We start from the raw sequence: 16,635 nt of genomic DNA, 5'->3' as shown, positions 1-16,635 counted from the left end.
GCATGTTCAGGTTATTTATCTTTCTTTCCTCTTCTGAGATTTTACACCCCCATCCCAAGTTTTTCAATGTGTGGGAAAACTAATAACTTTTATTTTCTGGATGACACTGTGTGCTGTCATCCACTCTCATAATTAAAGTTCATCAAATGTCAGGCAAGTATTTCATGCTAAACATACAGTGTCTACTTTATTTTTCCAAAGATGTTACCACTGTTTCCTGTATAAAACAATCAGGTTTTCAAAGACTTAATTTGCTTTTGTTTGTTTCAATCTAATCCAAGTGAAAGGTGAAAGAAAAGATTTTTCAAGTAGAATGGATTTTAAAATGCTAGTGTCACTTTTAAGTCACCTGGCCATGATTCTGTTACTAGGAAAGAATATTCGCCTGCTGGCACAGTAGGCTCATAACTACATTAAGTATTTAAAATATAAACTGATGTATCAATTGCATGATTTATCTTAATTGATGTGTCTGTACATTTAGAAGTGCATGAAAGCAGTTGGATGAGAAATAAAACCACAACGCTTTTCATAAGTCTTTGAATTACTTTCAGCTAGCTGGAGCTTTGTTTCCATGAGAATAATCACGGATCTGTCTAGGCTCTAGATCATGCTTCCATATAAAAACTCCATTCACAGAACAGCTTCAGAAAATTATCATGTGGCTGATACTTGCAGTCTGCCCATAAATGAGTCTTCTGAGAATAATTTTCATGGAGACTGCTTCCCTACTTGAATTTGCATTGAATGAGTTAACCATTTAAAATGCTCTGTTTGGGTGCTTGTTTTATGTTTGAATAAGCTTGGGAAAAGAATCTTGGAAACAGAAGGATGGATACATACAAGACTGTGTGCAGACTGTTACTTGTGTGGCATGGCATAAGACCTAAGGTCTCAGTTGGGAAAGGTAAGTGACAGACCTAACTCTTTATTTCTCAAAGCATTTTTGTTCTTGCCTCAGGAGTGGGTTTGAGAATGTTAGTCTCTTTCCCACAAAAGCTGTCAGTCATAAAGACCTCAAGTATTCCCATCATATTGAATGGGTGAGAACTGGATTAGAGACTGAGACTTGCTTAATGTCACAGAAGAAATTTGCTGTGTCAGTGCTTTAACTCATCTTGCCTCTTAAGGCTACCCTTGAATCTAATCCGTAACTGAAGTCCCATCAGGCTTTGTAGTTTAATTCTTTACAGAATGAGTTTAATTATCAGGTGGTGGTGTTGTAGCCATGGCTGCAATAGCTTTTATTTAAGGTCGATGGCATATAATTCTCTGAAACATTTTGCTAATACGTACTGTCTTTTAAAAACATTTTCAAACTTTTTTACACTAGGAAAAGAAGTCCACAGCATGCTTATTTTCTCCTGGCAGGTCACATTTAACCCAAGTAGAGTCTGAGTGTTCCAGTTCTGCAATTGAAATCTCACCCCTTCGTGTTGCATTAATGTATTTTTTTAGCTTAATATGCAGTATCTCTAATTTATTTTACCACTGATGTTGAATGTTTTTGCAGGTTTCTTGTCTCTCTTTTCAAAGTCATCATTGCAGAGTGGCTGAGATGATGTGATATTTTTGTCACTGCATATCAAAGTAGCAATGCCTCCTTATTGGAGGTATTTGTTATTTCAGACACCAAAACTGGGGTGTGGTGCTATTAGATTGTGAGTCTGGCAGAGAATCTGCCTGGAGTTTTTATTGGCACCTATTTGCATGCAGGTGATTAATAAACATAAAACAATTATTCCCTTGCAAACACCCTTGTTGGATTCAGGTTGGAGTGGAACATATGTTTTGCCTGAGGGCAGGGCCCAGGATCTGAATCCCCCACTGAGTGCAAGATACAAGGGGTTGCATCAGAAGCCAACAGAGCAGCAACCTCTAGGAATAAATAAATACAGACCTTCATTTCAAACCAGTAGAACAAAAGAATTGGCCCACAATGAGATTGGACTGTAGCTTCTAATGAGGTAGATTCTTTTGAGGTCTTTCCAAGAATTTACACTCTATAAGGGAAGGTGTGATAGTTTTGCTGTGTAACTTTGGATCGTTTTAAAGGTATACAGTGCTGATCTTTACATTCAGAAACATTTAACTTTCATTTTTTGACAGTAATACATGGAATCTGTTTGAAAAACCAATGTTTTAAGTTTTCCATTTGCATTACTTGAGGAGAAAACTTACCTGCTTCAAGTTTAGCCCTAAAGCTTTTGGAAACCGTGTTTTGCCTAGAATCCAGGAATCCCTTTTCGAAAGAATTTGCCTTTCCATTTGAAAAGCATCTTAATTTATCACAACAGGCCTCTCATAAGAAATCTGAAAGAATTGAGCACTGCAAGAAAGCACTGTTTTCTACTAATAAGGGGTTTTTTCTTCATATTATAAAAAATTAATGTTGTAAACCAAGGTAACGTATTCCTAGGGCATTGTAGCCACAATAAGCTGTTCTGCTTTGCTTTGGCTGGTAATTCTGACCATATGTTTTACTACCAAAGCCTCAGGGCCTAAAGAGTTAACAAGGCACATTTCTTGTTTTAGGTTTCCTGTTTAAAGATGGTCCCTTCCTGAGCACTGTGAATGTAACAGATCAGTGCATCAGCTCATCTCTTCAAGACCTTGGAGTTTGCTCTGAGATCGGTTTACAAGAGAACAGAGCCACTGTGCCTTAGGCCACGTTACATTGGGAGTGCTTTGCTGAAAGGAGTATGTGAGTGTAGGTGCAGTGCTTATAGTTCTGGGTTGGTTTTTTTCTTCTTGGTGTTAATTATACCTTTTCATGGAAGAAAATCTGCACTTTTGTTGTAGACTTTCATTCATACTAGAAACACTGGCACATGGTACAGGAGGTCATCGGTACTCAGCTGGCTGGCGTAATTGTACTTGGCACAAGCTTGTAATGTCATCAGGCCAGTTCTGCAGTCCTGACAGTGACCAGATGACTCTAAGGAGTCTCGAGTGATGAAGCTTCTCCCCACATGGGATGGCAAGCAATGGCCAAGCACAGACATGCAATTAAAATTTGAAATGTAGAGGTGAAAGCTACCTCCCCTCTGGCTGTATTCAGCCTTTATGCGGAGCTGCTGGTGGGGGAGAGAGCCCCAAGCTGATTCACCTACATGTTTCCCCAAGATTTCTCCACTCTAAGAAATCCATGACCCCATTCAGTTAAACCAAGAGACACTTCAGCCACAGGTAGGTGATAAGCCTTGGGCAGGGACTACTTTTTCTGTGTAAACCTGAGTGTCCTTAGCAGGTACGTTTGTAGAAATTCATGAGCCAATGTAGAGACTGCACAGCAATCGAACAATCCAAGACAGAGAAATAAAGCATGTTTGGAGCAGTCCTACAGAGTATTCTCGGCAGTCTTTGAGTCTGACTCCTGTTGAAGATGAGGTGATGAAACAGTCGCTGTCAGAAACTACAAAAAAATGGAGCTGTTGCTTTTCAGAGCGAAGATGTAGGAGCCAGAGGGTAGAGAGCAGGCTAAGCTTTCCCAAGAATGTGTTTTCATTTGCTCTTAGAGAATCATAAAATCATTTAGGTTGGAAAAGATCTTTAAGATCATCGAGTCCAACTGTTAACCAAGCACTGCTAAGCCCACCAGCAAACCCTGTCCCCAGGTGCCACATCTGCATGGCTTTTAAGTGCCTCCAGGGATGGTGACTCCACCACTTCCCTGGGCAGCCTGTTCCAGCGCTTGACAACCGTTTTGGTGAAGAAATTTTCCCTAATACCCAATCTAACCCTCCCCTGGCGCAACCTGAGACCATTCCTTGTCCTGTTGTTTTTTTACCTGGGAAAAGGCACCAACCCCGACTCGTTACAACCTCCTTTCACGTAGTTGTAGGGTGCAATAAGGTCTCCCCTGAGCCTCCTTTTCTGCAAGCTAAACTACCCCGCTTCCCTCAGCTGCTCCTCACAGGACTTGTTCTCTAGAACCGTTGTTGGACATGCTCTTTGTCTAGTTTTGACAGTAGGTTCCTACAAGAAATATTAGTTGATGCCAGGGCTGACATCATGGGTTATGTTCATAATGCTTAGGATTTGGATGATTCCATTTTCCAATCTGAAGCCAGGAGGGAATATTCTTTTTGTATAAAATAGCTTGACATCTAAGGAGGGGAAAAACATCTAACTTTGCTACCGTGAAGCACTGTATGTATTGTCTGTAAGGAAAAATAAATTTATCCTACCTGTAAAAAGTTTATCCTTCAAGCCATTTTTAATTCTTTTTTCTTTAAAGGTTTAACCTCGTATAGAGTTTCCATGTGTTGTTATCAGTCTGCCATCAACAGTAATTAAGTGCAGGAAATTTTCATGTGGGCACTGATCAAACTAAACAGACATAAGCTGTTTTAACAGATTAAAAAAAAAAAAGGCAAAATGAGAATGGTGGAATTAAAATATGAAACTTCTCTATTTTCCATGCTCTCAACTATGTTGGTTTGAATCTCTGCGTACTCCTGACTTGCTAAGGACTGTGTTAAAAACTAAGTTAGTTGTCTTGAAAATGTAAAGTGACAGTTTAAGTGTTTTGTTTCTGTGCTAATGTGCAATTAGGTAGTTATCCAATAAGCTTATTCATGTAGTCTAACTCGAGACAGCTGTGGAAGGAATAGAGAAAACCCTTTAGTGTTGTTGAGGAACAGTGAGAGAGGAAAGGATGTTTAAAAGGATCTGTTTCAGAACTGCCAGTACGTTCTTTTTCCCCATGTAACGTAGTAAAGCATTAAAGGTTAGCAAGAATTGTGAAAAATTAAATTCTGCTGATCAAATTTATAGAGGTGAAACTAAAATATGGATAGATCTGAATACCAGCAAATGTAGTATAGGTTTGGATCTACAAATTAACTCTAAGGCAACCATACAAGGTGGGGCCAACCTAATAATCTCAGTGTCTGAAATGACTGACTTGGCTTAGTGTATTTTAATTTGGGTAAAATACCTTTTGCTTAGTAGAGGCTTCCTTGATGTCATCAAATAGTTCTAGTGTTTATGCACAAACATGAAAATAGTGCAGCTCCTTTAGTTAATGTACAGAAGACAAAGCACGCTCCATCGTGTTTTGTGTCAGTATTTTTAGGATTATTGACAGTATCCTACTATAGTACCACCAAAATGCCCGTGGGCTTAAGTGATGCTTGATCTTCTCTTGCTAAATGTTGCACTTGAAGTGCAACAGATGCCATTACCCTGCTGCCAGAGCTCTTCGGTTTGGGGGGGAAACCTGTGCGACTCACCAGCCTCTTCCTTCAGCAGAGGGCAGTGATCCTGCACGCACACTGCCGCCTCCTTGCAAACTTGTTTGGCCTCTTCATCTCTGCAGATCATCTGATGGCCACAGAAACTCCTCGTTGCGGAGAGCGGATTAACACCTAGCACAGCAGTGGCAGATAGGATGTACAAAGTTGAGGGTTTTTTCCTCCTTGGAAGATGCACGTTTTATTTTTTACAAATGTTGGACAGTTGTCCCATGAAAATTATCCATGTTTTCACAAGTAAAGGCTAAGATAGCTAGTGACTCGCCAAAATGACCAAAAAAGAGGAGCTGGAATCTGTCCTTTACTAGTTAGTCCAAACACTAACAAACAGGGATATAAAGTTAAGGTACATCTTTAATTTTTTTAAGATAATGCCATTCTCTCTTGCAAAAGTGCTCTTGGTACTTACTAACTATGCGCTTGAAGTGAGGATGCTCACAATATTTTATCAGCAACAGCATGCTGGGGAGGAAAAGCTGTGGCACCGTGTGATACTATTTTCAAAGAACTTTCTGTGATTCCACAGCAAAATTTGCTTAAGAAAAAAAGTCAGTGAAAGTCTGAAATGGCTATTTGGGAATGTGGAATATTATAAAACATTCATTTGCTCTTACCCAACAAACATATAGTGTGTTGAGGCCATGGCTGAAAGATACCATTATGGTCCTGGGTTTAGCAGAAAATGCACTTGTCTGTATAATTAAAATGTCCACAGTTGGAGTATATAAGAATCAGAAACTTTAAAGTACATAACCAGCCTCTGACATCTGGGAACAGGGAAGACATTTCCTAAGCTGTCAGATCATTTTGTGGGGTTTTGAGTTTTGGTTGTTGTTTTTTTTCCCTTGAACAGCAGTTTCGTGAATCTTTGGAACTTCTATTACTGGGCAAGACCAAGTACAGGATATAAAAAGATCTCCAGGGTTTACTTGTTTCTTATTTTTTTTCATTTGAAGTAATAAGGTTCAAATCTGTTTCTCCTCTCCTTTTTTATAATCATCCTTAATATCATGTAGCTCAGAGTGGGCACCTTCAAGAAGAAAACTATTAAAATTAGGTTGTAATTTCATTTGTTTTACAGTATTCTTGCAAAGCACGTGAGAAACCTGTCCAAATCGTCACACTTGGGGCTTTGGTCTGGTACATCTGATATTGCTAGGTTTGTGTTATTAGTATTTACCTTAGTGTTTATTGCCCATGCTTTGATGAAACGTCAGGAAGGCTGGTTGTGTGAACACTGCCAGAGGTCAGCTTGCCTTCATCTCAGATGTTTACATAAGCTGGTTAAAGATTTGAGGTTAACCTCTGCTGATGTTTTTAGGAGCTGTAAAGCCATACGTTTTTGGTTTTGGTTTCTATGTTGGCTCCAGAATTTGTGGAGAACTAAACCAAAAGGTTCTTTATGTTCAAAAGCTGTGAAAAAGTTTATTAACACATGGCATTAATAGGAAAAAAAAAATTACCCCAAACTGAACTGAACAGAGCTATTTTTCCTTGCAGCACTCAGCTGAATTACTCCTTAGCTCAGCAGATTGAAAGGCACTGGCAACTTTTTTTAAGAATACTTTAAAACGGGAATGTTCCTGTATGCTTTTTTTTTTTTTTTAACCTTTTCATCAAAGTCTTTGGACTTTACCGGGTAAGACCCATAGTGTGGATTTTCTAAACTGCCTGTCTTTCTTCCAAATGTTACGAAAGATGCTCCATCGGGTAGAGAGGTTTCCAACCTGTTTTGCCTTGCTCACTTTCCTGGGGACAGCTGGACACTTCTCAGCGTGCCTGAAACTTGCCTCTTTGCCTGGTGCCTGCATGGCCATGCCGTGCCGAGGTGGGGATCAGCTTCCCTATCCCGTGTGGATACGCTCGCTCCCATTTTTGGCTCCAGAGAACCGTGCCAAACCTAGTCTTCTTTGCAAAGAGATCCTGAATGGGGCAGAGTCAGAGTTATCTGTGCTAAAAGACTAGTCTGATTTAGCAGGGTAATTAGTGTGTTCTTCTGGAGGCTCCCTGTGATGACCAAATTAGCAGGAAACTCTAAAAGCTATAATATGCTCCTGACATATGACAAGGCTGGGGGAGAGGAAATGAAATGAAAATGGGTCAGGAGTGGGAGGCCTGGGCTGAAGCAATTCCCTGTGGTGCCAGGGTCCATTTAAGAGTCAAAACAGCAGCACATTACAAAGAGGGTGTAAGAAAGGTTGTTTTCGTTGTCCGAACTGAGCAAACTGGCCTTTCCACTCCTCTCCTCAGCAGTGCCTGTAGCGCCTGTAGCACCTGCAGCACAGACGTTAGATGTATTGCCTTCCTAGTTTGAATGCTTTTCTGCCTTTGTTTTTGCAAGGAACCAAGAAGCAGCAAAATAGAACATGGATTGTTAAAGGAGATGTCATTTTATCACTGGAAATAATAAACTTACAAACTATATTTTTGGCTGAAACAGACTGTTGAAATTAACTTTGGGGTTTTTTTTGTAGTTCCAGCGCTAGACTTGATTTATCTGGGTTTGGATCCCAGCTTTTTCCTAAACTCCCTGTGTCTTCCCCTGCAAATCACTTTAACTTTCTGTTTTCTTGAAGATGCATGTCACTCTTTCCTTCATAATCTTCTCTATGAAAATAGAAATTCTGGGGTAAGATCTCTTTGCACAGGGCCTAATGCAACAAGGATTTGGTGTCTGATGGCACAACGAGGCACTACTGGAGTGTAAATGTAACCCTCCTGAAACATAGGTACGTGGAGTGGATTGAATGAAATGGTTTCATAGCAAATGCTCCTTTTTGAAGAAAAAAAAATAGTTGTGGCATGCTGAGAAGTAAACCTGTGGGAAAAGAAACGTCCCTGGGTGATACAATCAGTGCGGGAAATACAGATAAGTCCTCTGGTTAGAATTCCACGTAGCTGTTGGAGTGAAGTCTCCAAGGTGTGATGAAACTCTCCTGAACTCCAGAATAAAAGCATGCAGTACTTCAGCCACTGGAGGATAAAAAAATCCAAGATGCTATGGCAGAATTAGCTGGAAATTAGCTGAAACTTATCTGTTCTGTGAGATAATAAATAGAATCACAGAGAACACGTAAAATTTTGGGTGTGGACAGAGGAAGATGGTGGTCTGATTGTCATTTTTTGTTGAGTGCAGGTCATTTAGTCGCACCAAGAAAATGCTGCCTCTTGGGGATTCTTTAGCCGGTTTAAGGCTCCTTACAGTGGAAAAACTTGAGGGGAACCCAAGGCACTTCTGTGCAGACAGACGCAGCATCAGGTGAGAAGACTGTAGCATCCAGATGCATCTTGACAGGCTGCAGAACTTCTCAACTTGGAGCAATAGCTTGATCTTTCTCTGAGCTCATTTCCCACCCAAAAAATAAGGTGAATTGTCTCCATTTAGTAAATCTTTGGCTCTAAACTTTGCTACTAAAATGAAGCTATCCTTATGGAAAACACTTCTCAATTTCAGGGTATAATTTTAGCCTTTTCTCTGCCGAAAAGAATCAAATAAGAAACAGCTGAAGCTGTCGGGATAAAAACATACAACGGAGCCATCCAGATGAACACTGGCATAAATTTTGCTGCCTGCCTGCCTCAGAGAGGTTACTGGGATGCTTCAGCACTGCGATTACGGGGCCAAAGGTTTGGTGAATTACAATGTCTGGAATTATTATTGCCGTTTTATTATTATAATAAATAGGAAATTTTATTTCCTATTGAAAATGCAGCCGGTGGTCAGGTGGCCACGGTGGGATTTTTTTGCAATATAAAGGAGGACGGGCAGGAAGACCAAAATGATGCCTTTTGGCTTGACATGTTCAGATTCCGTGTAATGGCTGGGGTTAGACTGTTCCTGCCAAAGTCTGTTAGGCTAATTAAGGCTATAGTTGCATGCTGCACATGATGCTGTGCTGTCTGGGCTGCTAGATCAATAACCTCTGAAGTAAGCATTTTGTCAACCTTGCAAATAACATTTGTTTTACTGCCCGAGTTGAAAATGTTATCGGTTTTGGTGTTTTGATTCAGCTGCACTAACAGGAAAAACTTCCTTTGCTCGCTCATGGTGTGGCTCCTCGGGTTCTCTATGTAAAGTTTGGAATTCAATGGACTCTCATATATGAAAGAATGTATTAACTACAGGTCAGCAAAGTCTGTTTATTGCGTTGTTTTAGTATGGAGAGCTATTATTAACCTGTTGCTTTTAAGGTAGCCTGCTTAAAGGTAATTATTTAGTCTATCCAAAGCCGTGCAGATGCCAACGCAGCCTCTGCTTGTTTACATTAATGATACAGTATAGAGTCACAGTTCAATGTTAACCTCAGTTTACCCTTGGGATAGCTGACTGTTAGGGAATGAAGAGATTTTGGTAGTGTTCTTTTTCTTTTTCACTTGTCAAGGTTTGTCATGTGGTTTCCCCGGACTTGTCATTCATTCAAAATTAATTCAAAAAAGATATTTTTTTTTTTTCAATTCCCCTTTAGGATTGAAATTCCAGAGTGTTCTATAACAAGCACAGAAACCATGAGCCTGAATCTATTTTTACTCTTCGACACAATCCTACGTATTTTCCCACGATAATCTTTGTAATCAGTGTGGGAATTTATACCAGCATTGAGCCCTGAATTGTGTAAAATGCCTTTTTTTTTTTTTTTTTTTTCTCTTAGGATGGAAAGGCAAAGAACATATCAGGGGATGGCTTTGTTTGACAGTGAGCTGGGAGGGGAACTCCAGAATGAACTTATTACAAACCAGAACTGGCTTGGCACAACCTCTGAAAGCTGTGCTCCTCTCGGGTATCTGGGCCTGCAGAAATGAAGCTTTGGGAATTTGGGGAAGTGTAAGTCTCAATGCTTTTAGAAAGTTGATCCTACATGGCATGTCCATCGTCAGTCTCGAGCATCTGTGCCAGAATCAACAAGTGAATCCAAATCATGACATTTCCTCCCAATTCAAAGGGAATCGGTGGCATCCTGGCTTTTCAGGCACCAGACTGTTCCTCATAAAACATTCCAAAGACTTGCAGTTACCCAAAAAGGAAGACGAGGAGGTAGGTACCTTTCCACCTGATGGACATGGCATGTGATTACTGTGGGCATATCCTGATTCTTTGTCTGCATTGCTCATCGCTGATACGTCTAACAATTCCTTGATATTCAAAAGGTGCCCTAACCAAGTCAGGTTTTCATCATATGATTACACCATGAAATTATATTTCATGCCGGTATATTATAGCGTGTGCACGTACACTTTCGTCATGTGTGATGACGATCCCATGCACCAGAGGATGTCTACAAATTGAGTTATTTCAGGATAGTTATCCTAAATAACTCCATGTAGGGAAACATGTATTGTAGCACAAAAGCACCTTACTCTCCTTTATCATAATCTGTTTTAAACATGGATTATGCTGATGCAGAACAGGGCACTCCTGTTTTGGAATAATTTTAAATAGGAATAGTTTTTGTGCTTTCTGCTCACACCGTGCATTATCCAAAATAGCTTTGAAGTGTAAAGAAGCCTCTAATGTGTCTATAGTATTTCCATTCTGCTCCCTGGCTCCTCCTTATTCCCTGGCTCTTCCTTTGGGAAGGTCCAGAGCAAACCCAGACCTGCAGAGCCCGTCATTTAGGTCTTTGCTTTCACAAACTTCATACCAAGGGACGCTTCCAATCCAATTCCCAATTTGAATACATCCCTCAGCTTTTGAAGGGAGTGTTTGGATGGAGGCTTCTGACTGAGCCATCCCCACAAATTATATTAGTACATAAAATGTTTCTTTTCATGCTTTTCTGAAAGGGAGAAGGGTTTGTATTTCTAAACCTCTGTGGTCCCTTTTGGGATGGTTTGGGGTTTTTTCTACTGTCATCAGCCTATTCTGCAACCTCCAGAGAAAAGGGATGGGTACAGCTCTGGGAAAGGTCCGATATAACGAGTGCTGTAATGACTCAAACCTGTGTCCATCTGCCTAGTCTCTAGCTGTGATGAGTGGTGGATGTGTAAGGAAGACAGCAAACGCTCTCTAAAATCATCCCTCTTTCATTGTGTCAAAAGCCATTTATGCGTCTGCTTCCTTGAAAAGCCGCAGCTTCTTCCTTGTCTTCTGTTCATTTAATTAAACCTGCTTCCTGACTATTTCATTTGGCGTCCTGCCTGTAGTTTTACCGTCATCTTTCCCTGTTTGTGTTGTTTTCCACACTTCTGTCACATGCTGCTTGTGTCCCGTGCAGGTGGTGCAGCTCTAATCCCTTGGGTTTGCCTCGCACCGAAGTCAGTTCCCACCTGAGATCTCCCTGCCTGCTTTTCTCCAGGGTTTTACCAGCTGGGCTGCCCAGATCTGCAAGTGGCGTTCAAGGTAGAGCGATGGAAGCGCACGGATATCACGCAGCAGAATCTGCTTTCTGGTTTGTTAATCCTTTTTGAACAGTTCCCATAATTTTGTTTATTTTTAAGCTCCCGTGAGTACAAGGTGGCTGTTTTTAGAGGCTTAGCCATAATAATGCCACAAACATAGCAGCTAATTTGGAGAGCTTAATTGCATATAGATTAGTAGGGTTATTTTATCTGCTAATTTATCACTCGTCGTCTTGATACCGTGAGGTCCTTCTGCAGCTCTTCACAGACAGGTTTAGATTTGACTACCCTGAGCAGTTCTGAAACATCTGCAAACACATCATTTCACTATTCATCTCGAGCATCACCACCGGCGCCGGCTGGCTCGGCTGCGATGGCTTGTGAGACCAGAGCATTAACGCCAGCTCCAGTCATACTTGGAGCTCTCTATTTGTGACTGCACAGATCAGTCAAACGTCAGCCATGAAACTGGAGGGTGTAATTTCTTAAATCTATATAGGGTTGTCAAGCAGTGAACAGGCTGCCCAGGGAAGTGGTTGAGTCACTGTCCCTGGAGGTATTTAAAAGACGTGTAGATGTGGCGCTCGGGGACAGGGTTTGCTGGTGGGCTTGGCAGTGACAGGTTAACATTGGACTCGATCTTAAATGTGTTTTCAGCCTCAATAATTCTATGATTCTGTGATGATACAACCACAGAGGCAAAAGCATCCTTGTTCACAAAGACAATGGAGGTGCTTTCTTCAAATAAAAAGAGGTTTATTAAGATAATGAGAATGACATTGTGGTGTGGGTGTTGTACATCTATTGCAGCATTAAGAGAAACAACAGCAAGTACAAAATCCTGCAGAACTTCTATAGTCATTATCATCACAGCCTATCTTGTCCATGCTACAGTTTTGTGTATCCAAAACTTCATTCCCATTTCTAATGGCAGAAAATCCAGAACTTTCATCTTTCAAAAAAAAACCCAAGAACAACAACAAAAAAAAAAGGCAAAACAAAAAAAAAACAACTCAATTTGATATAAATAACTTGCACTGGACATTTTAAAACTTTCAGATTTTAATTACACATAAATAAATATATACAGATTTAGAACAGTTCAGTTTGGCCTGGTTCAAGTTCTGCTCCTTGTGCTTTATTAATTATAATTAATTTTAGAAACTTGTGTGCTGTTATCTGTAGGTTGTGAAGTTTTAATTAGTCCTGGGTTGAACTTCTCCTGCTTTCTCCCCAGCTGTGACCGCAGCAGTCGGGAAGGCTCTCCTCGTCTGGTTCCTGCCCTGGGAACCATCGGGTGTGCGGTTTGTTCCTCCCCGCATGGCACGGCTCAGGGCTCCCTCAGCCTGGGGGAAAATCCGCCTCGAGTCTCACTTTGAAAACTGTAAACGAAGTCTGAAACCGCTTTAAATCCCAAGCAGTTCTGCTGGCAATTTTTTTTCGTGGCCTGGCTTTAGGACTGGGCTGTAGTTGGGGAAATGGGAAGGTTTCCTGTGTGTTTGCCTGTCAAAACCAGCTGATAAATCCAGGTACAGCCACTGATCCAACTCCCTGCCCTCTGCTGCTCATGCCTCTGGTTCTTGCATTGATGAGGCTTTTGCTCTTTCTTCTTGGTTTTTCAGTTGCAACAAATTCCCGGAGCATGTCAGGATTTCACTATGGGTTTTTAAAAAACGAATCAAAATAAAATTGCACATGACTTGGCTTCCTGCATCCACAATCAAAAAAAAAAAAAAAAAAAAAAAAAAAAAGGCAAAACCCAAGAGCCATCAACCTGGCTTTTTTTCTCAATCTCACTACGTCCGTTAGAGTTGCTTTCTTCTTAAATTCTTTAAATTTTTTTTTTGTCTTTTCTTTGTTTGCTTTATGAGTTTCATCCCAAGTTCAAATGTAGCAGTTCAGAAAACAGTGCACTGGATCATCTTTCCCCCCCCCAGTGCTATCTATAGTGACCGGGAAAAGCTCCCACCAGGAAGAGGGAGGGAGACAGCACGTTATTTCCGATGCTTCACTTCTTTTTCTGACGCTTTGGAGTCCCCGGCTGCGTGGCCGTTCCCTGTGCTGTTCATGAACATTTTATCCAGCCCCTTAAGGGACTCCACCAGGTAGTTCTGGAAGGCCGTGAGCGCTGCGCAGATGGCTGGGCCCCCAAAGCCGTGGGTTATCAAGCTGAAATGAGTCAAACAGCTCTGGACACCGGGCTCTAAGATGAGGGAGGGGCGGCTGTTCCCCAGTGGTGAGCGATCCTGGGCTATCAAGTCTGCAAACTCTTTGCAAATTTGCCTGAAAGAGAGAGGTTTGTGTTACTAGAAAGGCTGTTGGGAAGCTGCAGGGGTGTAGGTGTGTCTGGGGGTCCTTGCCCTGCTCCCTGCCCGAGCAGCTGCCTCCCTGCTGGGAGTTTTGGGCTCCAGCCCGGGGAAAGCCCCTGGGTGCAGGGTCAGAGCTGGTGCAACTGCTGCTGCTGCTTCCAAGGGGCACGTTGTGGCAATGTCGACGTGCTCCCTGGGCTTAGGTTAACCTCTCCCAGGCAGGAGCAAGCCCTTCAAGCCACGTAGATTATTCACCTTGCTGTGTATCTTTCAGATCTGTGTGCAGCACGGGAGACCATCTCTTCCCTGCAGAAGAGTATGCTTTTGGGGCTAATGCTGCCCTTCTGGGCTGTGGATATCTTAACGCACCAGTGGCTCATTGCCACCTGTACTCACTTGGTAGCCAGCAGCATGTTTTTCCTGGTGTGGAGCTCCGTGGGGTCGGAGTGCTGTCGGCACAGGTACTCTGCCGCCGCCTTGGCTGGGAACTCCGTTTCACACACGTACCCAAAATCCCGAGCCAGGTGAACGGCTTCACCTGTGAGCAGGACAGAATAACAAGCTGTGTCAACACCTGCGTGAAAGGGGGAGCGCTTTCTGTAGCAACTTCAGCCATTTCACTGGTGGGGCTGATTTCTGCTGGGACTGGAGCACTTTCTCAATGGCCACCCAAGAGCTCTCTCCGCTCGGTGCAGAGACACCACTATGAGTTTCTTATACTCATCTGTCAGGCAATTAGTCTGCGTAGGTTCAAGTGAACCACTGTCAACTCTAAACTGAAGCTGGTTCCTTCTTTTGCCAGCTTTTAAAAAAGCACCAAGATGGTGCTGGTGTTAGAGCAGGATGAGGTGTGACTCTGGGCTGCTGCTCCAAAGGGCAGAACATCAGAGATGTTTCTCACTTAGGTGCTTCCCTTGCTGCATCTTTCTTTCCCTATTTATTCCAAAATTTCCTGCTTGGCCTCTCCAAATTGAGCTGAGATTTAAACAGGGGCTGGAGGGTGAAAAAGCGACCTTAGTCCCTGACTGCTAGACAAAACGGGGATGTGAGAAACGGGCAGAAGGAAGAGGTTTACATCCTCCCGCAGCGAGCAAGGGCCCTCGGGCTGGACGCGCAGGCAGCGTATCCATCACCCCGTGGAAATGCCCACCCATTGATGGAATTGATCCATCTCCAGGCGTCCTCGTGGAAATAATCAGAGCTGATGGCAATTGATCATGCCCAACACCCAAAATCCCGGTCGGGCAGGCAGAGCTAATTTGACTTGCCCCCCTGCTGCTCATACGTATTAAGCCATCCATCCTAATAGCATTAACCTAGATCCCACCACGGTCTCCCCAGCTCCCGGAGCTCAGTCTGTGAAGCCACATTATGGGGAGTGGCCGTGCTTCCCTTATAACATCTCTACATTTCCTTCTTCAACTCCGTCTCCACTTCATTTCCTCCTCCAAAGGAGCAAGTAAGGTAAACCTAGAGAATCAGAACTGCCGTTGTCTATAGGTTAAAAAACACTCAGAAAGTAATAGCTGCTGAAAAATGGTCATTGTGACACTAAAAAAGGGCTTTGGGATCTCATGGCGAGAGCCCAGGCTGGAGCCAGGATTTATTTCCTCCGTGAGTGTGCGAGAGGCTACACGGCTGATTGTCTCAAAGGTGATTTCGGTGCTGGCTGGGGGAGGTCGCAGACGGAAGGGACAAGGCAGTCGAGCTTTTGAAAGCGGTGTCACAGCCACCCCAAGGCAGAGCCCAGGGGAGGAGAGCGCTCGTGGGGCACGGGCCACCGCAGGCAGAGGGGCCGCAGGAGCCTGTCTGATGCACGCTTCTTTCTGAGAGCTTAAGGATGTTCCTGAAGTTGAAATATAGCCCTGCTGCTCTCCTGGGTCCCTGCAGGAGCTGCTCTCACAGAGCAGGTGCCCAAGGGAGGGCAAGTGCCTGGTGTACGTGGCGAGGGCTCCCGAAGGAAGCTGCGTTTCTACCTGCAGCCCCTGTGGTGCTTCCTGGGCTTCCCGTTCTCCTCCATCTATAGGAATGGCAGGGGATCAGCGTAAGAAAAAGTATATCATTAGCACTCAAATAAACACCCAGTGTTTGTTGGGTTTTCTTAAGTGAAAGGATGCTGGGGAGGCAGAGGGGAGAAAACAAATTAAACCAAGACAGCAAATGTCCAAGAAAGAGGGTGCCTGGGGCATAGGGGCACAAGCCAGTTTCTGCGTGCTGAGCAGTGACAATGCAATGGCACCTTCCTCTGGGTGAAGCATCTCCCAATACCATAACACTTACGTGCAAGAGGAAATTACATCCATCAAGCACACACGGCACCGCTCTGTTATTTACTATGAGCTGGTAAGCAGTAACCAAAACATCAGCAGCCACCTGAAATCAAAATGTACGTTTCTTCCTTCCTTTCTTTCTTTCATTCTTTTCTTTCTTTTCTTTTAATGGAAATCAGCCTTTCATTCAGCACGAACCAACTGCCCTCAGTAACAACCTCCGCCTAATGAAGCGGGTCATTTAATTTGCTGGCAACAATGGAGATGATTTTCTATTCAGAAACTGCAGGCAGCTGCCTCCAACACGCTGGGTACAAACACAATGGATTCCAAAGCTCGGAGGGAGTCAGAGCTGTCATTGCATTTGTTTGCGTCCCGTGCCTTTTTCTCCCAAGAAGCGGTGGGGACATCATCCTTTCCATAGCGCGAGAAGTAGGAGGGGAGCAAATAAACACGCGGCTT

General features: G+C 42.9%; 1 protein-coding gene across 1 annotated transcript in view; it reads right to left on the bottom strand.

Moving 5' to 3' along the window:
* Positions 1 to 53: 53 nt before the first annotated feature.
* Positions 54 to 16,635, bottom strand: part of TFAP2E (transcription factor AP-2 epsilon) — a 41,725-nt gene continuing 25,143 nt past the window's right edge. The window contains exons 8-9 of the mRNA XM_080379815.1: positions 14,300 to 14,441; positions 54 to 13,877 (exon numbers count right to left, since the gene is read on the bottom strand). Coding sequence (XP_080235941.1) covers positions 13,589 to 13,877; positions 14,300 to 14,441 — 431 coding nt within the window. The 3' untranslated portion in view covers positions 54 to 13,588. The remainder of the gene's footprint in view (positions 13,878 to 14,299; positions 14,442 to 16,635) is intronic.

Source organism: Falco punctatus (genome assembly GCF_963210335.1).
Source record: "Falco punctatus genome assembly, chromosome: 3".
Classification (NCBI taxonomy): domain Eukaryota; kingdom Metazoa; phylum Chordata; class Aves; order Falconiformes; family Falconidae; genus Falco; species Falco punctatus.
This window is presented reverse-complemented; position numbering and strand designations above follow the sequence as displayed.